The sequence below is a fragment of the Thermothelomyces thermophilus genome, chromosome 2 (genome assembly GCF_000226095.1).
Source record: "Thermothelomyces thermophilus ATCC 42464 chromosome 2, complete sequence".
In the NCBI taxonomy this organism is placed as follows: domain Eukaryota; kingdom Fungi; phylum Ascomycota; class Sordariomycetes; order Sordariales; family Chaetomiaceae; genus Thermothelomyces; species Thermothelomyces thermophilus.
The window spans coordinates 4,120,721-4,140,944 of record NC_016473.1 but is presented as its reverse complement, the minus strand read 5'-3'; the positions used below and the strand labels follow the sequence as shown (position 1 = coordinate 4,140,944).

The window sequence follows — 20,224 nt, the reverse complement described above, 5'->3', positions numbered from 1 at the left end:
TGTTCACCTTGGTCACCGACGAAAAGTGCGCAATAATAGGGAGCATTTGGAATACATTTGGGTACATGCAAGATAAATATTCAGGAAAGAAAATCCAAAAATACTGCGTTTGGGTAAAGGAAACGGAAGAGGTTGCGGCATGCTTTTGTGCAAGGTTTGTCAAAACCCGAAGGCCTGCCCGCACCTTCGAGTTGCCGCAGTAATTACGGATTACACTTCCGCTGTACGGTAATCGAGAACCAAGTTCTGCGTTGCGAGGTCTAGACTCGCTAAAAAGATTTGGTGGACAGGACCCTGGAGGGGAACTTCTCATTTCGATTGGAAACAACAATTGGAAGCGAGTCTTCGCAGGCCACCAAGATGCGACTCTTCAGCCCCGCCTCCTCGAGTTACTGTACAGGAGCACATACGGATACCTCCCATTTGTAACACACATACATCATGGTATTTTTCGGTAAGATTGTGTTGCTCCCGTTTCTTTCACAATCTGACCAACACCTGAATCTTTCCCGTATCTCATCCTTAGCTCTTATTATTGCACTGGAGAAAAAAACTTGTGCATCGAAGACCGGCTCTAAGAACCTTGCACCATTTCAAAGGCGATATTCATCATGCTTGAGTTGAACTTTTCGTATCTTCGACTAGGCCATTTCATGACCCATGGACCCTGTAGTGTGAAATTTCAAGGTCATACCGCGTGAAGTACCTCCGTACAAGCCGGTGAAACGTCAAGAGTACCTCTCCCCGCTCATCCCACCCAGGGCAGCTCTCCAGGTTCTGGAGCTCAGTCCCCGACATCCAAAGATTGCCTCCCGACGCTCGGCTGCCCCAACCCTCAGCCCTACCTGCTCTTCGATCCTACCACGGCCCTGGCACCCGTGTCTAACCTACACAAGGGATCCGGTCAACTGGGGACACCGTCATCTTTGAGACAAGGCCTGGGACGCAGTTGGGCATTCGAGCTCTAAATTTCGTCGCTGCGGGACACAGCGAGACAGCCGTTCGTTCCTAGTAAAATCAAGGAAGCGCCAACCAAACAACCAACCAAGCCTGCCGACAACGTCTCGCCGCCCGCCAAAGGATTTGGTCTCCTTCTCCCGTACAACTCACTCGGGAAATAAAAAGAGACCCAACGCCGACATGGACAACGAGGCCGGCAACGCGATGGCCTCGCACGACGAGCGCCTCGCAAGGGAGCAGCAGGTCGACAATGCTATCCGCGCGATCCAGCACAAGAAGCCGTTGCCTGAGATCGACTTCACCATCCACACCATGGAGGACGGGACCCAGGTCAGCACATTGGAGCGGGTGTGCAAAGGTAAGGCCGCCTACACACCAGCGCGCGAGCGCCCCGCGGTTGGGTTTCAACGCAACCAGCTAACTAACCATGCTTGTGCGCCCCCCGTCTCTAGATGTGCAAGCGCCTGCCATGTACAAGCCGACCAACGAGCAGTTTTTCGAGGACGAGACGCACCAAAAGCCCAATATCCAGTTCCTCAAACAGCACTTCTACCGAGAGGGCCGCCTGACCGAGGAGCAGGCACTATGGATCATCCGGAAGGGCACCGAGCTCCTGCGCGCCGAGCCTAACTTGCTAGAGATGGATGCCCCCATCACCGTCTGCGGCGACGTTCACGGTCAGTACTACGACCTTATGAAGCTGTTCGAGGTTGGCGGCGACCCGGCCGATACGAGGTACCTCTTCCTCGGCGACTACGTCGACCGTGGATACTTCAGTATCGAGTGCGTGCTGTACCTGTGGGCGCTCAAGATCCACTATCCCAAGACGCTCTGGCTGCTGCGCGGGAATCATGAATGTCGCCACTTGACCGACTACTTCACCTTCAAGCTCGAGTGCAAGCACAAGTACTCCGAGGCCGTCTACGAGGCTTGCATGGAGTCGTTCTGCTGCCTGCCGCTGGCGGCGATTATGAACAAGCAGTTCTTGTGCATCCATGGCGGGCTCAGCCCGGAGCTGCACACGCTCGATGATCTGAGAAATGTTTGTGGCCTCGTCACTTTCCCTCACTTCTTGCCATGCCTGGGCTAACTAACCTCTGCGTAGATCGACCGGTTTAGAGAGCCTCCCACTCAGGGGCTAATGTGCGACATTCTCTGGGCCGACCCCTTGGAGGACTTTGGCCAGGAGAAGACTACCGAGTACTTCGTGCACAACCACGTGCGCGGGTGCTCGTACTTCTTCTCTTACCCGGCGGCCTGCCACTTCCTGGAGAAGAACAACCTGCTGTCCATCATCCGCGCTCACGAGGCTCAGGACGCCGGATACCGCATGTATCGTAAGACGCGTACAACGGGCTTCCCGAGCGTCATGACCATCTTCTCGGCGCCCAACTACCTCGACGTCTACAACAACAAGGCTGCCGTGCTCAAGTACGAGAACAACGTCATGAACATCCGGCAGTTCAACTGCACGCCGCACCCATACTGGCTCCCCAACTTCATGGACGTCTTCACATGGTCGCTGCCCTTCGTTGGCGAGAAGATCACCGACATGCTCATCGCCATCCTCAGCACGTGCTCCGAGGAGGAGCTGAGGGAGGACTCGTCGGCCACCTCGCCAGGCCCGATTTCTCCGTCGTTGCCCTCGGCCTCCAGCGCTAGCGGTCAGGACCCCGAATCCATCGAGTTCAAGCGGCGGGCCATCAAGAACAAGATCCTCGCCATCGGGCGCCTCTCGCGCGTGTTCCAGGTGCTGCGCGAGGAGTCGGAGCGCGTCACCGAGCTCAAGACGGTGTCGGGCGGCCGCCTGCCCGCCGGCACCCTCATGCTCGGCGCCGAGGGCATCAAGAACGCCATCAGCAGCTTCGAGGACGCCCGCAAGGTCGACCTCCAGAACGAGCGGCTGCCGCCGAGCTCCGAGGAGGTGCAGAAGCAGCACGACGAGGAGCGCGCCCAGGCCCTCGAGAGGGCCGCGAGAGAGGCAGAGCAGGACAAGAAGTTGCAGACGCTTTCGCGGAGGCTGAGCACGTGAGTTTCCCTTCTCACATTCTCATGTCGAACCGAACCGTTTGCTGGGCACCTGCTGACGCGCAGACGACTCAAGTGATCGTAAACGGTAGTGGAAACACATCGCCTGGCCTGCGTCTCCGGAGGCTGGGTACTGGTGAGGAATCGGACACGGGATGCTTGGAAGGGACATGATGATTGGCAGCTGCTTGGTTCACCTGCGTTTTATATGGGAGACAGGGTGATGAAGCACAGAGGATACCTATACCTCCTTGGTTTTGCCATGATTTGAATAAGTAGCAAGACAGACGTATCAGTCTTGGGCACTTACGGGCGAGCGAGGAGAACAATGGGATGAAGTGTGACACAGCTGTGACTTGTCCTATCCTGTTGTTAATGACTTGTCTATGACTGTGACGTGACCATGCTGGGCCATCTTTCTGAGCAGACCTGGTACGGCTGATTCTAGCGTTGCTGAACGAGCGGTTGTTCTTGGCAACGTTGACTTTCCCTCTTTATTTTCTTTCCTTTTTTTTTCGTGGAGGGAGAATATTACATGAGCGTTAACTATCACGTCGGTGGTATGGACATCCTAAGATGGTTTGCTGTGACGAGGACTATAGCAACGCGGTATGACGATACACTTGACTGACGAGAACTGCGCTGGACTCCCTGATTATCCTACTCGTCTGATCATATGCAGTTTCTCGCAACTCGAGTCTGCCTGCTGCGTAGGCTGTTACCTCCGCCGCGCAAATACATAGCTACCCACGGCGTCTCTAGAACTCAAAACGGCGCGCAATCTGGGCAGGGAGAAATCTTTTCGAAGACTTGAGGACAGTAACTTTGTCCATCTAGAGTGATTTTATGTCAGGGTCGACACAGCCCCTTTATCCCCTTTATCTGAGGTATGAACGAGTGCCGGTTGCAAAGGGCACCTCATCAACGAACAAGAGTCGTCACGGTCTGATTTTCGTGGATCCATGAAGCAGACGATTCCTCTTTCACCGTTCCTTGTTTCGAACAATGAACTCAGTTGCTCGAACCTCAAGATGGATATGGAACACAAGACGGCCAGAACCCCCCGGATGATGCGGATAAACATCCCATTCCCTAATGCTGCAATGCGAGGCGTGCTTTCCGCCGCCCCAAGGAACCAATCCAGACTCCGGGACCTAGCATCCATAGCTGACGTCGTTCTGACCGTCGGATCCGTTGTCATTGGGTTCTCTATTCGGTTTTCCCTCGTAACCGAAAAATGTCAATCGCTAGCCTTTGATTTAACCGAAACCGCGTCCGACTTAAGCAACGAGCTCGACAACGCCACCAGCCTCAGTCACCTTGCGCTCCGCCTCCGCGCTGACGTACCGCGCCCGGACAACGAAGGGAATCTGGGGGAGACGGCCTGCAATACTTGTCAGTCCAACCATGCCTCCTGCCTCGAGCTCGCTCCCTCATGCGGGTTCAGCTCTTACCCTTGCCGAGGAGCTTGGCATAGCCGTGGGACAGGAGGTCGATAACGGGGGCGGTGTCGGTCTTGGCACCGCTGAGGTACTGTTCCCGAGTCTCGGCAGGGACGAGCGACCACAGCTTGTCGATGTTGATGGTGGGGGCCCAGTAGTGGTTACGGAGGAGGTGGAAGTCTAGCCGACAAGTTAACCCCAAATCCCTGCTGAAGCATTTTCAAGTCGCCGGGGTACGTACGCCTCATGCCAACCTTGCCGAAGTAACCGGGGTGGTCTGGTCGATGTTGTTAGCCAGAGTGCTCGAGTCTCATCGTAGCAGCTTAGAACCATGTCGCGGAAGCCCGAAATTCATCGTAACCCCCAACCAACAGGTCAAAGCTGCTTCTTCAGGGCGCTGGTCTCGTACACTTATCGAGGTTGGTGCGGTGGTGGTGCTATTCGTCGAGTTAGCCCTGGCCCATCGAAAATCCGTCATTGCCAACCGTACCTGACCACCGGCCATACCGCGACCACCGGGATGCTTCCTGTGCTTTCCGACACGACTGAAACACTGCGTCAATATAAACTCAATACGATCGTTCGGTTCTTCGCGACATACCCCTTACCGGCGGACACCTGGGGGAAGAACGTAGGTCAGCATTTTCGTCAAGAGCGCAAACGAGACGGGGAAGAACATACATGGCCGCGGTGCTTCCTTGTCTTAGAGAACCTGGTAGGCTGTGAGAGTCAGCATTGCTGACGCATCGAAGGGAGGCAATTGGCATACCATGGTGGCTGTTGGTTAGTGTCGATGAAGCCTCGAATTCCTCGACGGTGATGCTCGCAAGTCTGCTTTTTCGGGTCCCGCCGCGTTGATTTTAGGGCTGGGTAATTTTTGGTGGGCACAGAAAGTCAAGCTTAGGTAATCCGAAAATTAGCCGCAACCAGTGGGTTAGAGAGCACGGACCTTGTTACCGGGGTTAGGGTCAAGTGCTTCTCAATCTCTCATTCGCTTGCAAGAACCCCCCACCCCCAGTTCGTCGGCGCCAAGTCGATTCTATCCCTCAACAACCAGGCGTGGTTCAGGTTGGCCATCATGGAATCACTACGGAGTAGTCTTCAGGGAGAAACCCGAGGTCTGCCTCAACCCACATTACTACATTTGATGCAGTCGTAACCAGCGTACTCAAACTCGTATTTAAGTATCAAAGAACTTGCAGTACTAAGCCAAGCAGGTCATAGAACGCTTCTCCGTCGCTTTCGACTTTATCTAAGCCTAGTCCGAGAAGCAAGGTTCTCTTTTCATTGGGGTCACGCAGAGTCAGATGGCTGGCAATCTGACTAGCATAGAGATGACCGAGAGTTTCGCGACCCTCCCCGCCGACCCCAACCAGTGTCTTGGGAGTGAGATGTGTCGAAGGAAGCGCACTCAATCCAGCCCCAGGTAGGGCCATATCAACGGAGGCTGGTGAAGGCGCAGAAAGTGGCACCTGAATCTTTTGGTAAATTAGTGTCGGACCTCGGAAGCTTCTGGCTGTAGTGTATGGTGAACTCACCCATTGGGCAAGACGTCCACCTTGGGAAACGGTGAGCATGATCTTGTCTGAGAACATAAGTGACCCGACTTCTGTCGGGACGCCATTAACGGTTCCTGTTATTCTTCTCGACGGAGCCGGAAAGGGCTCGGCACGGATAGAGTCCTCATCCATCATGCGGAAACTGAGCTTGGAAGTCGGAGAGCGTGGCTGCTACATACAGTCAGGGCAATCAATACAGAACCTGTCATAATTGATGGTCGCGAGGAGGTGCAGGACATACTCCATCACAACTTCTAGGTCCCGCTGCTTGTTTGGAGATGCATACTGTGACAGGCACTGTATGCAATACCTGACTTCTCAGCCCCACTAGCCACTAGCGCTACCAGTCCGAGTCCTTTTAGCGCCATAATTCTGCCGGGCGGACAAGATTTCAATTCCTCATGCTGCAGGAATACAGTTGAGGTCGTAGGCAGTTTTCACCATGGCCCCCTGGTGATTTCCAGTCCGTCGTTGATCTTTGGAAGGTTACTTGGCGTGTTCGCAGCCTGATCGAGAAAAGTCAACCGCGGAGGTTGATGCTGGACCACTCTACTTCTCCTGCGGACGCCATTCCTCCTGAGAACATCGACAGTTAATACCCTATCCATCCTTTCGGTCAACTTCTGGATAGCTTCGTGATAGCGGGGGTCTGGGTTTTGAGAGTCAAGATGCCACCAAAGAAGTTCGTTCGACGAGAGCGCAAGCGCAAGGTTCTGGAACGGAAGAGAGCGCAGGAGAGAGCTACTCACGATGTCAATCCAGACACCAATGCCTTGGAAATCACACCAGCGCAACAGCTTGAGGCCGAACAGAAGAAAGCTCGCCTCCGTGAGGAGTTGAGGCCTCAGGGTGTCAAGGTCAGCAGCAAAAAGGCGAAGCGTCTCGAGAAGTACATCGAGAACAAATTGAAGAAGGATGAAAACAGGGAACTGCTTGCCAAACTTGCTGCGAACAAGATTGATACCAGCCTATTCGCCAGCAGCAAGTCCCTTGGTCAGACGAAAGAGACCAAGAGGGAGGCTCTGAGGCGCACACTTCGGGAACAGAACGCCGGACTGCCTTTGGACAAGTCAGCGGCGAGTCTTCTCTACCAGCGCCGGAAGCTCAGTGAAGGAGAGGGGTCGGAAGAGGGAGAGTCAAGTGACTCAGAGAGTGATGATGAGGAAGACGCGGAAGTGCACCAAAAACAATCGGCCCCGGAAGAAACCTCTCAGCCACCGGCACCGACACAGCCAGGCCCCGCAACGTTAGGGTCCGGTTTGAAACGTCCGCTTGAGGTCGACGAATCGGGCCGGCCCATCCTTGCAAAACGGCAGAAGCGTGGAGGAGTCAAGACAAAATTCTCGATCGAAGCACCCGCGGTATACGAGGAGTCAGGTTCGGAGGAGTGGAATGGTTTCAGCGAAGGACCTTCGGAAGCGTCAAATGAAGACTCGGATAGCGGCGAATCCAGTGCCAAAGGAAGCGACGGCAGTGAAGACGAGGAGTCGGACGACAGCAGCTCGGATGGCGACGTGGAGAGCTCGGAGGGCGACATGGGTTCTGACGACGAAGAAGCAGCCAAGGAGATCCGCAAACAGAGGTCGTCCGCTTTCAAGGCTTGGGCTCACCAGCAACGCAATGAAGCGCTGGGCTACAATCCCATTGACTCGACTTCGATGGTTATAGATATACCCAAACCCGCAAATTTCACGCCGAGGCCAGTCGAGGAAGATCCCCTACCCATAGAACTGCAGCCTACGACAAACGTCACCAGAAAGGCCTACGCTGTGGGAGTCACGAGGGATCCTGAAATCCAAGAAGCTCGCTACAACTTGCCAGTGGTTGCAGAAGAGCAAAAGATCATGGAGGCCATTCATAACAACGACGTTGTTGTCATTTGTGGCGCTACAGGTTCCGGCAAAACCACTCAAGTGCCACAGTTTCTCTTCGAGGCGGGATACGGAGCACCGGATGGCCCAACCCCAGGGATGATTGGTGTAACCCAGCCGAGGCGAGTGGCAGCCGTCAGTATGTCGAAGCGCGTGGCTCAGGAATTAGGAAATTATTCCCACGTTGTTGGCTACCAGATTCGCTTCGAGGGCACGGTGGATCCCAATACCGCCATAAAGTTCATGACAGATGGTGTTCTCCTTCGAGAGGTGGCGCAGGACTTTGCGCTTCGGAAGTATTCGGCCATCATCATTGATGAAGCTCACGAACGGAGCGTGAACACCGACATTCTGATTGCGATCCTCAGCAGAGTGGTCAAACTCAGGGCGGAATTGGAGAAGGAAGACCCTTCAATCAAGCCCTTGAAGATTATTATCATGTCCGCGACACTCCGGGTCGAAGAATTCACAAACAATACAAGGCTGTTCAAGACGCCCCCACGCGTCATTGAAGTCGAGGGTCGCCAGCACGAAGTTACAATTCACTTTGCAAAGAAAACACGGCATGATTATGTCGAGGATGCTTTCCGAAAGATCAGCAAAGGGCATCGAAAGCTGCCTCCGGGTGGCATGCTTGTTTTTCTAACCGGACAGGGAGAGATCTCGCGATTGAGCAAGCGTCTGAAGGCTGCATTTGGTGGGATGACCACCGCAGAGGGACCAAAAGTCCGTATCTCCGGGAATGAGGCTCCTATTGAAGTAGAAGATATCGACTTTGGCGAGGCGGAGGACCGGAATGCCCATGACGAGTACGACGAGATGGAATCCGGCTCGGATAACGATGAGGAGGAAGAGAAGGAATTCGAGCTTGAGGACGAGGAATCCGGGACGGGCCCACGGCGGATGCATATCTTGCCGCTCTATTCGCTTCTTCCGACGAAAGAGCAGATGAAAGTCTTCGAACCACCTCCTGAAGGCTCCCGTCTGGTCATTCTGGCTACTAACGTGGCTGAGACCAGTTTGACCATTCCGGGCATCCGATACGTCTTCGACTGCGGAAGGTCGAAGGAGCGGAAGTACGACCCGGTGAGCGGCGTCCAGAGCTTTGAGATCGATTGGATCAGCAAGGCAAGCGCAAAGCAAAGAGCCGGCCGTGCTGGCCGTACGGGCCCAGGTCACTGCTGGAGGCTATATTCCTCAGCGGTCTACGAGAGGGATTTCCCCGAATTCTCACCTCCTGAGCTTCTTCGTATGCCTATTGAAGGCGTCGTGCTACAGCTCAAGTCCATGAACCTCCAACACGTGGTCAACTTTCCCTTCCCGACCCCGCCTGACCGGCAGAGTATTGTCAAAGCCGAGCGACTTCTCACTTACCTGTCGGCGATCTCACCGAGTGGGCAAATCACGCCAGTTGGCGCCAGCATGTCTATCTTTCCTTTAGCACCGCGCTTTGCCCGGATATTACTGGTTGGGCATCTCCACGATTGCCTCCCATATACCATCGCCATGATAGCCGGACTGTCTGCGGGCGAGATCTTCGTGCCTGAGAACCAAGCCATCCCGGCAGCTGTCGAGCAAACCGAAGAGTTCCGCACCAACGAGGAAGTTATTGCCGAGGACAAGCGGGCAAGGATACGAAAAGCTTTCAACTCAGTGCACAAAAATTTCTGCTCGCTTGACGACAAATCCGATGCCATGAAAATCCTCCAGGTAGTCGGCGAGTTCGCCCACGAGCCCACTGAGGAATGGTGTGAGAGTCACTTTGTTCGATACAAGGTCCTCAAGGAAATTATGCAGCTCCAAACCCAACTCGCCAATCTCGTCAAGACAAACTTGCCCGCCTTTGCGAATTTCAAGCTTCCAGAGAAGCTCCCTCGACCAACTCAGCAACAAATCCAAGCCCTCAAGCAGATGGTAGCCGCGGGCTTTGTTGACCAGGTGGCGATTCGCGCCGACAAGGCACCCAACCCACCGGAGATGTACCGAAAGCCTCAGCGCGCCATCGACGTGCCGTATATCCCGCTCATACCTCTCGATTCCGGCGATCAGGGAGCAATCGATCCGGCTGACAAGCTGGTGTATATCCACCCGTCATCGCCGCTGGCGCACCTGAGCGTAGAGGAGTGCCCGGAGTACGTCGTGTATGCACATCTCCAGCGCGCAGGGAATGTTTTGGACGACGGCAGCGGAAAGAAACCCAAGACGAGGATGCATGCTCTTACGGACTTGACGGGCGCGCAGCTGGCCAACGTCGCTAAGGGCACGCCGCTGATTACATACAGCAAGCCGGTCAAAGAAGTACAAGGGTCTGACGACGGGAAGACGAGAGAGGTGTGGGTCGTGCCGTATTTGAGGGCGGAGACGGGCGGCGGATTGGGATGGTATGTGGTGTTCTTTTCCGTTCTTCTTTCACACTCTTTCTCTTCCGGAAAGGCATGTGGCTGACACTGTTTACTTAGGCCCCTGCCTATGCGAAAGATCAAGCAGAAGAGGGTGTTAGGAAAGGGGTGGGTGGTTGAGTAAAACCATAGGGGGTGCCTGGCGGCTACCCACTTCAATCTTGTACAAGGTATGTTGTGGCGTTACTCTCTTCTTGAAGGATGTTCACCCCTTGTTTGCATCTCTTCTGCTTAGTTGGCGTCTGTTATGATGAATTCTCTCAAGAGGCTGTTTATGAATCACTCATGATTACAAAACTATCACCTACATTGTTCTTTTCTTCTGAGCAGGCCGCCAAAGCAACCTTCCTTTCGTTCTCCATGCTTGCTTTTCTTCTCTCTAGCTCTGCATGTGATGGCGACTGACAGGCGTCTAGGCATACGGCGTAACGTTCTCGACTCGGAGGACCTGGGTCAAGAACAAGACTCGTTTCGAGACGAATGATCACATAGGTCGTGAAACTGTCACGAAAGGGAAACACACTGTCAACCATCTGCGCGTCATCGCTCTGAGACGTGATTTTAACTATCGCAACGTCCCATAAAGGAACATAGGGTATCATAAACACACAAACCGATACCTCCGTAACGCCCAACCTTTGTAAATTCCTCAGTATCGGCCATAGGTATCGGCCATAGCACACCATATTCCCAACTTCAAACACCCAAGACATACCCCCTCTTTTTTTCCCCTACTGCGGCGTCGCCGCCGCCTTGCTCCCCTTCCTCTTCTTCTTCTGTAGGCCCCCGCCGCCAGGGGTTTTGGGGCTCTTGGTCTCCTTCCCGGTCGGCTTGGCCGTCAGCGGGTTCTCGCCACCCAGCTTGGTATTGAGCGCTGGCAGGCTCATCTGAGCCGCCGCCTTCTTGGAATTAAGGGCCGCCGCGGTAGACAGGTTCACTGGCTTGCGGCCGGTGGAGGCCAGCTGGAAATCGCCGGGTCTGCCAGTGATGGGGTTCTCGTCTAGGTAGTGATCGCCGTGTTGCTCGTGGATAAGCAAGGCTTCTTCGATCAGCTGGGAGCTTGGGAGGCTGATGCCCGAATCGGTGGTGGCTTTGTTGGTGTCTGGGAGGGGAGTCGCCTCGCGCTGCTTGGTACTTGCGGCGGCCGCGCCGGTGCCGGGGGCTGGATAAACGCGGCCCTGAGCTGGGGACCAGGATTGCGCGCTGGAGGCGACAGGCAGAACTTTTTCAACCGAAGACGATATCGCTGCCTGTATTCGATATGGTTAGGGGTCTGTGTGTGCGTGGGACAAGAGGGATACGGAAGGGGCAATTGAAGCCTACAATTCTCGAGCTCAGGATGTCCGCGAAACTTGCCGCCATGTAGATGTTTTCCCCGACTACGAAATATGTCCCGTGTACAATGATCTCATCCTGGGGCGTTTGCTTACGCCGGGTCTGCTTGTTGATCACCCACACGCCCGTCCCGGCTCCAGGGCCTGTTTCGGCTGGCTCCTGGGCAACGACAAACTCGAGCCCAGACATGGTTTTAAGACGGCCCTCGAAGAGCTCGCGGGTGGCCAAATATGGCGTAACATTGGGATTGTTGAGGCCTTGCTGGAATAGAACCTCATTGTTCGATGTTCTGTCGTAGAAGGGCGACTGCGCGAAGTAAAAGAGCACACTGTTGCTGTGTATGCCCATCTCAAATTCGGGAGGCGCCCGCCATTGGATCTCGTCCAGCGGCGGGCCGGTATATGGTGCTGGATCAAGAGCCATGCTTGATGTCAAAAAGGCGCCGAGAGTATGAGTCGGTCCTCCGTACTAAGGTTGGCAGTTCTGAGAGCGGTATGTGTTCAATCGAAGAATGGATGCGGATCGCTAGTTAGTAATTGCGTTGCAGGAACTAAACCGCAGCGTGATACGGATAACTACACCAGCACCCATATAGGGCGATAGCGGGGGGTGGGGCGAGCCGCCTTGGCAGTAACTCGCCGCCCAGATCGACCAAGCTTCTGCAGTCTGTTCGCGCACTCTTCTCTAAACTTCTTAACGCCATCCGATCTTATCTTCGCTTCGCGACACCAACATTTTTTTCTCACAGCCTTGCTTGATTATCAGAGACCTGAAATTCCTATACTTCTGGTGCCGACGTATACAAGCAGGCGGCCATGGATCTTCTCTCGACCGTCCGGAAATCAGGTTCACGCGGCGGCGTCAACTTCAGTTGGGACGATGTCGCAACATCTCAGTATCGCGAGAATTACCTCGGCCACAGCCTCAAAGCGCCGGTTGGGCGCTGGGCTAAAGGGCGCGACCTGAACTGGTACGCCAAGGCAGACCCAACTGCGGCGAATTCAAACGAGACGGAAGAGGAGAAGGCGGCCCGTGAGCGCCTTGAGGAGATTCGCAAGATCAAGGAAGCCGAAGAGGATGCGATATCACGAGCCTTGGGGTTACCTATCAAGCCGCGCGATGCAACGGGGGCCAATGCCGTGGAAGTAGAAGGGTCAAGGGTGCCGAACCGCGGCAATGTGGACGGCAAAGACCCGAAGGCAACCCAAGGGCCAGATCCGCGGACAGATAGGTCTAAAGACTCAGATCGACACAGAGACTCAGACCGCCGGCATAGAAGACGGCATCGAAGCAGAGAGCGCGACCATGACAGACACAGGGATCGCAGCCGGAGTAGGCATAGGAGACGTGACAGCCTAGACAGAGATGAAAAGGACAGCTATCGGCGACGGAGGAGCCGCAGTCCGGAGTACGGTCGCCACCGGGAGGAACGACGACACGGTAGCCGTAGTCGCAGCCGCGACCGACACCACAGGCGGAGGGACAGCAGGAGCCACGGTCGGAGTAGGAGCCGGGATAGAGCAGAAAGATCTCGACACCATGATCGACGGCGAAGCAGAACTAGATATCAAGACTGAGACGTTGGCAGGTGGCAAACGTACTCCGGAGCAAGGAGTCATGCATTTCAAACTCAAGCTTGTTTACATTGAGGCGACAAGATCATTATCATGGACTTCATTTTGACAACGTAAACAATACAAGGCTATGGGGGAAGTTGTCGGTTGACTGCACGTGTATATGCAGTGTTGTTTGTTGTAATTTAAGGCTTCTGATATATGCATGTATTGTATGTATGTAATCCGTACTTACATACATACCTCAGGTACTGTACCTGTGCCGCACGGCGCTTTCCTCCTGAGCCATTGGTAACAAATGATTGGCCGAACGTGACTTAAATCACTGGTAAGGCTGACAGGGATGACGAAGCTGTAGCGCGGGCCGCTGTAATCCGTGAATCCGTGCAAACTATACATAGTTACATACACTCCATCCATCCACCTATCCGTACAAGAACGCGTGCATTGACAACTGCGGCCTGGAACCGTCGAGGTTCGAGGGCGATTCTCCTAACTCCAAGGCACTTTCTATATAATTTTGTCGCTAAAGAAACGTGCCAACTTGGAGACGGGAGTATCGGTGATTTGGATAGCTCCTCTACATTCACCACCGTCACTGACCGCATCAGTTATTTGGACCCCACCCCCTCCACGACTCGCGATAACCCGGACTCCCTCGCATTCGAGTGCCAGCTCCGTTTCTCGCTCCGGATTCCCATTCGAACCTCCCGCAAAATCGTGTGCCGCATCGATTTGTAGCCTTGGTGGAGGACAGGGCATCGTCATGGATTATGCGCGCCTTCGCGCTGCCGCCCTGAGCGGTGAGGACGAGGAGGCGGTTACGGTCGACACCCGAGCGCTCATCGACAAGGTTCTCGCACGATACTCGGGAGAATGGACAACCCTTAGAGAGCTCATTCAGAATGCTGCCGATGCGCAGGCTACAACGGTCAAGATTAAGTGGGAAACGATTCCGTCGACACAGGTTCCGCTCCCAACAACAACCAACCAGTCCGAACTTGTTAAGCATGTCATCTCGCACCACACCCTGCGGCGGCTTGTCGTCCAGAATAACGGGCAACCATTTTCTCAGACGGACTGGAGGAGGCTGAAGAAGATTGCCGAGGGTAATCCCGACGAAACCAAGATCGGCGCCTTCGGCGTTGGCTTCTACAGTGTCTTTGCCGACTGCGAGGAGCCGTTCGTCAGTTCTGGGGACGAGGCCATGGCTTTCTACTGGAAAGGGAACGCGTTATTTACGAGGAAGGTCACTCTCCCGCCCGGCGAGGGAAGCCCGGACACTACCTTTGTGCTCGACTACAGGAATACTACCACGCCGCTTCCAAACTTGCTCTCCGTCAGCCAGTTCCTCGCGACCAGCTCGACATTTGTGGCGTTGCAAAACGTCGAGTTTTGGATCGACGACTGGAAGCTTCTGGAGCTGCACAAGAAGCTGTCTCCGTCTGTGAATTTGAGCATTCCGCGAGACTTGGAAACCAGGACCAAAGAAGGACTCATGGAACTCGTCTCGGCAGACCAAACCAGTGTACAGATTGACGCTACGTTTATGAGTGTCATTGGCTGGAAGCCGCAGCTCGCGGCATCAGCGACGAAATCTAACGAGTCCTATACTGAATTGCCTTCACTGAAGAACTTCTTTTCTAGGCTTACTTCAGGCTCGTCTTATTCCTCATCTCGAACCAAAGCCGCCAAGGAAGAAAGGGCGATTCAGGACGCAATAGCAGAGGATCTTACAGCCAAGTCGACGTCGGTCATTTTTCTTCGCGTAGTCTCGGCCCAGATAGCCACCCGCATCTCCTCCTCTTTTGCTGCCGAACTGGAGCGGGCGACCAAGAAGCCTCCTCCGAAGAAGACCAAGATCTCCATTCTGACTTCATCGTATGATGAGACTGTCGCCTCGGAGGAGGCCTCGTCGACCCAGGCGTCTAAGATCGCTGATGTATTTGTCTCTGTTCTCCCCAGCAAAAAGCCGGGCGGGCGTATTTTCATCGGTTTCCCGACTACGCAGACAACCGGTGCTGGGATGCACATATCGGCGCCATCTGTCATTCCCACAGTCGAGCGCGAAGCCATAGATCTGAACGCCCGCTGGGTACGGTCCTGGAACATGGAGATGCTGCGGGCAGCAGGCATCGTGTCTAGGCTTGCGTATACCGACGAGATGTCGTGCCTGGATAAGAAGCTCAGGAACATGTGCGAGGCCAGCGGAAAGAAGGGAGCGGCCATATCCTCGGATCTTGTGCAAAAGTGCATCCCCGAAGCCCTGCACATCCTGAAGACGTACACTTTCCGGGATTCAACGCCAAGTGCACTGGTCTCTCAGACCATCGAAGAGGCCTTCTGGGTAGCATCTAAGACTTTTAGCGCGGATGTCTTCTCTTCCCGCGGAGTGCTCCCGGCGAAGAAGGTTCGCACATCATCTGATGAAATTGCCAAATTCGTCGGCGGGATTCCGGTTGTGCTCAAGGAGATGAAGGACGACCCATTCATTTTGCGCCTGATCGATTTCGGACTCATCAAGGAAATCACCGTCGATGATATCTGTCAGGAACTCAATACCCAACCGCTGAACAAGGTCCAGCTCAACCACTTCCTCCAGTGGATCACCAAGGGCGCTTACAATGGAGACATTGACCCTCCCAGTGTCCAGCGGCTGCTGGACGTCGCCGTCGCGACCATCACCGACAGTGGTGATTCCGGCGATATCATTGCCCTCGGCACAATCAAGAACTATCCCAACAGCAGAATTCCGGCGAGTCTCCCATTGCCGCCTACTACACTCCCCATCGCCTTTACTGCGAACATCCCGGAAAACAAGCTCCAAGCTCTAGGCTGGGAACCTCTGGGCGTGGTCCCTTGGTTGAGGTTCCTGATCGAATCTGCCCCTAGGAGCCCCGACGAGCAGAACCTGACCAAGTCGGCCAAGTTCGCTCTTCAAGTCCTGACGGTTCTTTCGAAGAATTGGGACAACTTGAGCTCGAGCTCCAAAGCGTCTGTCGTCTCTGCGGTGCAGCATATCACCATCATGCCCACCAAGGCAGGCTTGAAGAAGCCTGAGGACTCGTTCTTCCCATCCGTGAAGCTCTTTGACGACCTCCCGACGCTCGAGGGCTGCGGGAATCTCAAGGAAAAATTTCTGACAGCGCTGGGCGTGAGAAAGACTGTCGATCTCGACACAATCTTCACACGATTATTGAGCCCCTCGCCGGCGGCTGGCGATGGCGCGCATGCGAGATGGAGCCATATGCAGCTGATCAAGTATCTCGCTTCCGTCAAGGACGACATTCCTCTGGCCGATATGAAGAAGCTCCGAGAATCGCCGTTGTGTCCAGCTGAAGCTGGGCCCCCGGGAATGGAGCCCACAAAGGGCACCAGCCGGCTATACAAGGTATCGGAGCTCTACGAGCCCAAAGACTCGTTACGGTCTCTTGGACTGCCCATCCTACACTGGCCGGGCCCTCCAGGCAGTTTCAGGAATACCAGCCCGGAGGCGCGGTTCTTGTATGCTCTCGGATTACGTCCGTTCCCGACCGTTCCGGAGCTTGTGGACATGATGTCGTCGTCAGATGACAAGCTTCGAGCGAACGCCATGGCCTACTTTGTCGGGAATCATCATCTCAACGGATACACCGGGTTTGACTTGTCCAGTTCAGAGAAGTGCTTCCTTCCGGTCGAAGGCAAGGAGAAACAGTTGGTTCAGCCATCTGCCTGCTACACGAATGAGAGGGCGGCTGTTCTTGGGTATGACATTCTCAGGCGAGATTTGCACCAACACGCCCCGAAATTTGGCGTTGCACGCGATCCTCCGATTACAGGTTGTGTGGAGCGACTTATCGCGAAGCCGCCCCAGGACCGGACCATGGCCATCAAGCTGTTTGAGTACTTTGCTACCCGGCTGGGAGATCTAGGCCACAATAGCCTGGTGAAGTTGAGGGATGCTGCTATCATCCCAGTGATGAGGCAACAGGATAGCCGAGAAGGGTCCGAGGACAAGGCCAGGTCAAAACTGGTCTACATCCGGCCTACTCAGTGTTACCTGGGAAGTTCATCAACATACAAGGACATCTTTGACTTTGTCGATTTTGGGGGTGACGCAAATACCTTCCTGTTCAAGTGCGGTGCCAAGATCGAGCCAACGAAGCATGAGATTGCACAGCTGGCTTGTACTGAGCCCGCGCGGTTGCTGAGTGTCCTGCAGAGCCCCGAGAAGTACCTCAACCTTCTCAGGTCGATCGCGGAGGACATGTCGACTCTCAAGAGGGACAAAGAGCTTTTCAGGAAAATGCGGACATCGCCATGGCTGCTCGGCTCCCGGGAACTGTCGTCAGGGAAGAACAAGGAACCCGAGGCAGCGGAAGAGGAGGATGCTCCGATCAAGCACTACCAGCTCGCTACAGCCGATAGCATTGTCATTCTCGACGATTACATTAGCTACCGGCTGTTCAAGGAAGCGCTGCTCTGTGCCCCGGAGGATGATCTCTTGGAGGCCTTTTACATGGCCCTCGGCTCCGAATCACTGGGCAGTAGAGTCCGGGAAGAACTGTCGGTAGGACAGCGGACGCGAGATCAGAGTGGCGCCGAGTGGCTCCGGAAGCACGTGCTCGAACGCTCGAAGCTCTTCTTGCATGAGTACTCAAAGGACAAGCGTGATGCCATCAAACACGGCACTCATTGGCTGGAAAAGAACCTGCAAGTGACGACGGTCTCGTCGCTCGCCCTGCGGCGGTCGCTGAAGGGTCACGCCAAGACCCACCAGGAGAAACGGTCAGCGGCCAGTTCCCAGACGGCGAATGGATGGATGCTGTACGTCGCCGCCGAGGAGAAGAAGCCAGATATGTACCAAGTCGGCCACGCCATCTGTCAACTCCTGCTGAAGCGCCCTAATCAGCACGCTTACTTCTTCTTCGAGCCTTTCCTGAAGCTTGGCTTGCTGGAGCTGCGAGCGCGCGGGTACAACGTCGACCGGATCCTGCGCGCCAAAGCCGCTGAAGCTCGGCTGGTGGAGGAAGAACGTCGCAGGGCGCTCGAGGCAGAGCAGAGGAGGATCCAGGAGCGCGAGAAGGAATGGGCGGCTCAGGACGCGCCCCAGGATGCCGTGACCCCCCAGCGAGCGCGCGACCGCATGCCAGGCAGTTTCGACGATTCCCCGGAACCTTCGACGAGCGCCGGCCTTCCGCCGCCACAGCAGCAGCGGCCGAAGAAAGGCGGCAGCCTATTCACAAACCTTACCCGCCGCTTGGGGTTCGATACGTCTGATGACACTCCCCCGTCACCCACCCATTCGGAGCTCGATAAGTTCCTCCCTCCTCCACCGCCTGGCTCGACCGGGGGTGGCGGTAGCGGCACCAAGCCGACGGATGACGGCAACCGTGTCACCTCGCCCGCAACCATCCAGCAAAACCTCCTCAACGCGATCAAGGCCACACGGGCGCACGATTCGTCGACGCTCTTTGCGCCGCCTCACCAGACCGTGGTGCAGGAACAGACGACGTACTGCGACAGCACGCCGGCCCAGAACATGGCCTTCGCCGCGGAAGCACCGCGTGGCATGCGCGTGTTCCTGTCCAAAGACCACCCGGGCGACTCGGGCCAGTTTGTGGCGGCGCACGTGGACGGGATCGCGCGGTTCGAGGCGCTGCTGCGGGACGTGGCGGCCGTGTACGGGCTGAGCGACCGGGCGCTGCACATCTTTTACGACGAGAGGGGCAAGACGATCGCGTTCAACAGCAACGGGAGCGTGTTTTGCAACCTGCGCTTCTGGGAGCAGCTGCACAGCAGGGAGGGGATGCAGAGCGGGCAGGGCAGGGTCGAAGCTACGACGTGGTGGTGGGTCGTGGTGGCGCACGAGCTGGCGCACAACCTCGTGTCCGTCCACGGGTCGGAGCATAGCTATTACACGTGAGTTAGCCGCGGCCGCGGCGGCCGGATGTTCTGGTTGTTTATTTATTTGCGAGGCTAGTAAGCTAACATTGGTTTGATGCTAGGGAGTCGTTTGTGCAACAGTACTTTCCCAAGATGATGGCCAAGGCGGCAGGCTGGATGGCGGGCGCGGCTGGTCCCGCGGTCGCCGCCGCCGCCGCCGCTGCTCCGCCGTCTGCGGCTACGGATGGGGCAAGTCCCGACGTGCAGGAGTCGCCGCCGCCTTACTCGCCCTTTGGCTTTTGACTAGCTGGGCAGATTTGGAACTAGAGGGGCCGCGTCCGTTTGGGGGTTGCGGCGGTGTAGAGGGACGGTGCCTGCTGCAGTAAGGGCCACTAGATGACATGGGAACATCTTGATTTTTGTTCGATTCATAACACGACCTGGCCACTTCGCCCTTCTTTTTCGAAGTCGGTCTATCTGGTGTTGGTTCGATTGTACTGCACAGTTGAGACCGGGGAGACGCATTGCATCACATTAGAGAGAACGCATATACATTCAGAGATGAGAGCATGCCTTTCTTTTGCTTTCCTCTTTTCTCCTCTTCTTGTCTGCTTTTGAGACTGCTACCGTGGACCGAGACGTTGTTTGCATGCGCCCACGTGTCAACGGAAACTTACGCTACCCTTATGCGGTAGGGCAGGTTTTCGGACTCGGGCTTGCTCGGGATGTTGATGATAGTGGACCAAGTTGATGGAGAGTTTCGGAGAGATGGAGCAGCTGCTGATTCACGTCTGTTGTGGGCTCAGCATTATCAATCTCGGCGGAGGCTGGCCGTAGTGGAATCCGGGGGTCAGTTTTGGATGAGGAAAACGATCAGATTTGTCGTTTCCCTACTCCATACCTTTCCTGCGATTGCAGAGTTAAGGTTGGGATGACAGTGCACCAAGCCAACCGGTAATTCAACTAAGGTTAACTTAAGGTAAGTCAACACCTACGATGGCTACGATGGTTTTGGCCTTCGTTCGGTTTCACACAACGGTCGAGTAGCTGAGACTTTACCGCGATCTGGGATCTGGAACAGCACCCTCCCCCCGTCCAGACACTTTGCCCAGAGGCTCAACTATTGCCTGATTTGTATGGGCCATGCTCCTGCACTTCGAGAGGCACCATTACCCCGCTCCAGATCTTTGA

General features: G+C 55.3%; 7 protein-coding genes across 7 annotated transcripts; 4 read left to right on the top strand and 3 right to left on the bottom strand.

The window, feature by feature from the left end:
* Nucleotides 1-969: 969 nt before the first annotated feature.
* Nucleotides 970-3,515, top strand: MYCTH_2302145 (uncharacterized protein). The gene is made up of 4 exons (XM_003662014.1): nucleotides 970-1,318; nucleotides 1,413-2,002; nucleotides 2,066-2,988; nucleotides 3,065-3,515. Exons 1-4 carry the CDS (start codon nucleotides 1,141-1,143, stop codon nucleotides 3,078-3,080), a joined length of 1,707 nt encoding a protein of 568 aa, XP_003662062.1. The 5' UTR covers nucleotides 970-1,140; the 3' UTR covers nucleotides 3,081-3,515.
* On the bottom strand, nucleotides 3,472-5,308 carry MYCTH_2302143 (uncharacterized protein). Its single transcript, XM_003662013.1, has 8 exons — nucleotides 5,200-5,308; nucleotides 5,112-5,150; nucleotides 5,032-5,048; nucleotides 4,921-4,975; nucleotides 4,840-4,867; nucleotides 4,672-4,707; nucleotides 4,443-4,610; nucleotides 3,472-4,372 (listed from the first exon to the last, which is right to left on the bottom strand). The coding sequence occupies exons 1-8, from the start codon at nucleotides 5,200-5,202 to the stop codon at nucleotides 4,269-4,271; spliced, it is 450 nt and encodes a 149-aa protein (XP_003662061.1). The 5' UTR covers nucleotides 5,203-5,308; the 3' UTR covers nucleotides 3,472-4,268.
* Nucleotides 5,309-5,587: 279 nt separating this feature from the next.
* MYCTH_2138495 (uncharacterized protein) lies at nucleotides 5,588-6,164 on the bottom strand. Its single transcript, XM_003662012.1, has 2 exons — nucleotides 5,969-6,164; nucleotides 5,588-5,908 (listed from the first exon to the last, which is right to left on the bottom strand). The coding sequence occupies exons 1-2, from the start codon at nucleotides 6,122-6,124 to the stop codon at nucleotides 5,618-5,620; spliced, it is 447 nt and encodes a 148-aa protein (XP_003662060.1). The 5' UTR covers nucleotides 6,125-6,164; the 3' UTR covers nucleotides 5,588-5,617.
* Nucleotides 6,165-6,657: 493 nt separating this feature from the next.
* Nucleotides 6,658-10,383, top strand: MYCTH_2058658 (uncharacterized protein; the record flags this gene model as incomplete). Its single annotated transcript, XM_003662011.1, has 2 exons — nucleotides 6,658-10,241; nucleotides 10,320-10,383. 2 exons carry the CDS (start codon nucleotides 6,658-6,660, stop codon nucleotides 10,381-10,383), a joined length of 3,648 nt encoding a protein of 1,215 aa, XP_003662059.1.
* An 846-nt stretch (nucleotides 10,384-11,229) lies between these two features.
* On the bottom strand, nucleotides 11,230-12,135 carry MYCTH_2302141 (uncharacterized protein). Its single transcript, XM_003662010.1, has one exon. The coding sequence runs from the start codon at nucleotides 12,015-12,017 to the stop codon at nucleotides 11,487-11,489; it is 531 nt and encodes a 176-aa protein (XP_003662058.1). The 5' UTR covers nucleotides 12,018-12,135; the 3' UTR covers nucleotides 11,230-11,486.
* A 150-nt stretch (nucleotides 12,136-12,285) lies between these two features.
* Nucleotides 12,286-13,376, top strand: MYCTH_2302140 (uncharacterized protein). Its single transcript, XM_003662009.1, has one exon. It carries the CDS (start codon nucleotides 12,410-12,412, stop codon nucleotides 13,169-13,171), a length of 762 nt encoding a protein of 253 aa, XP_003662057.1. The 5' UTR covers nucleotides 12,286-12,409; the 3' UTR covers nucleotides 13,172-13,376.
* A 199-nt stretch (nucleotides 13,377-13,575) lies between these two features.
* On the top strand, nucleotides 13,576-19,727 carry MYCTH_2302139 (uncharacterized protein). Its single transcript, XM_003662008.1, has 2 exons — nucleotides 13,576-19,069; nucleotides 19,156-19,727. The coding sequence occupies exons 1-2, from the start codon at nucleotides 13,935-13,937 to the stop codon at nucleotides 19,334-19,336; spliced, it is 5,316 nt and encodes a 1,771-aa protein (XP_003662056.1). The 5' UTR covers nucleotides 13,576-13,934; the 3' UTR covers nucleotides 19,337-19,727.
* The last annotated feature ends 497 nt before the right edge of the window (nucleotides 19,728-20,224 follow it).

Excerpts from the sequence above, each read along its gene's own strand:
- MYCTH_2302139 (XM_003662008.1), top strand. The coding sequence starts at position 13,935 with ATGGATTATGCGCGCCTTCGCGCTGCCGCCCTGAGCGGTGAGGACGAG. Across the intron at positions 19,070-19,155 it reads TCGGAGCATAGCTATTACAC|GGAGTCGTTTGTGCAACAGT; the intron begins GTGAGTTAGCCG and ends GTTTGATGCTAG.
- MYCTH_2138495 (XM_003662012.1), bottom strand. The coding sequence starts at position 6,124 with ATGATGGATGAGGACTCTATCCGTGCCGAGCCCTTTCCGGCTCCGTCG. Across the intron at positions 5,909-5,968 it reads GTGGACGTCTTGCCCAATGG|ATTCAGGTGCCACTTTCTGC; the intron begins GTGAGTTCACCA and ends ATTTACCAAAAG.
- MYCTH_2302140 (XM_003662009.1), top strand. The coding sequence starts at position 12,410 with ATGGATCTTCTCTCGACCGTCCGGAAATCAGGTTCACGCGGCGGCGTC.
- MYCTH_2302141 (XM_003662010.1), bottom strand. The coding sequence starts at position 12,017 with ATGGCTCTTGATCCAGCACCATATACCGGCCCGCCGCTGGACGAGATC.
- MYCTH_2302143 (XM_003662013.1), bottom strand. Across the intron at positions 4,611-4,671 it reads CGGCAAGGTTGGCATGAGGC|ACTTCCACCTCCTCCGTAAC; the intron begins GTACGTACCCCG and ends CTTGTCGGCTAG. Across the intron at positions 4,373-4,442 it reads TGCCAAGCTCCTCGGCAAGG|GCCGTCTCCCCCAGATTCCC; the intron begins GTAAGAGCTGAA and ends CAAGTATTGCAG.
- MYCTH_2302145 (XM_003662014.1), top strand. The coding sequence starts at position 1,141 with ATGGACAACGAGGCCGGCAACGCGATGGCCTCGCACGACGAGCGCCTC. Across the intron at positions 1,319-1,412 it reads ATTGGAGCGGGTGTGCAAAG|ATGTGCAAGCGCCTGCCATG; the intron begins GTAAGGCCGCCT and ends CCCCGTCTCTAG. Across the intron at positions 2,003-2,065 it reads CGCTCGATGATCTGAGAAAT|ATCGACCGGTTTAGAGAGCC; the intron begins GTTTGTGGCCTC and ends ACCTCTGCGTAG.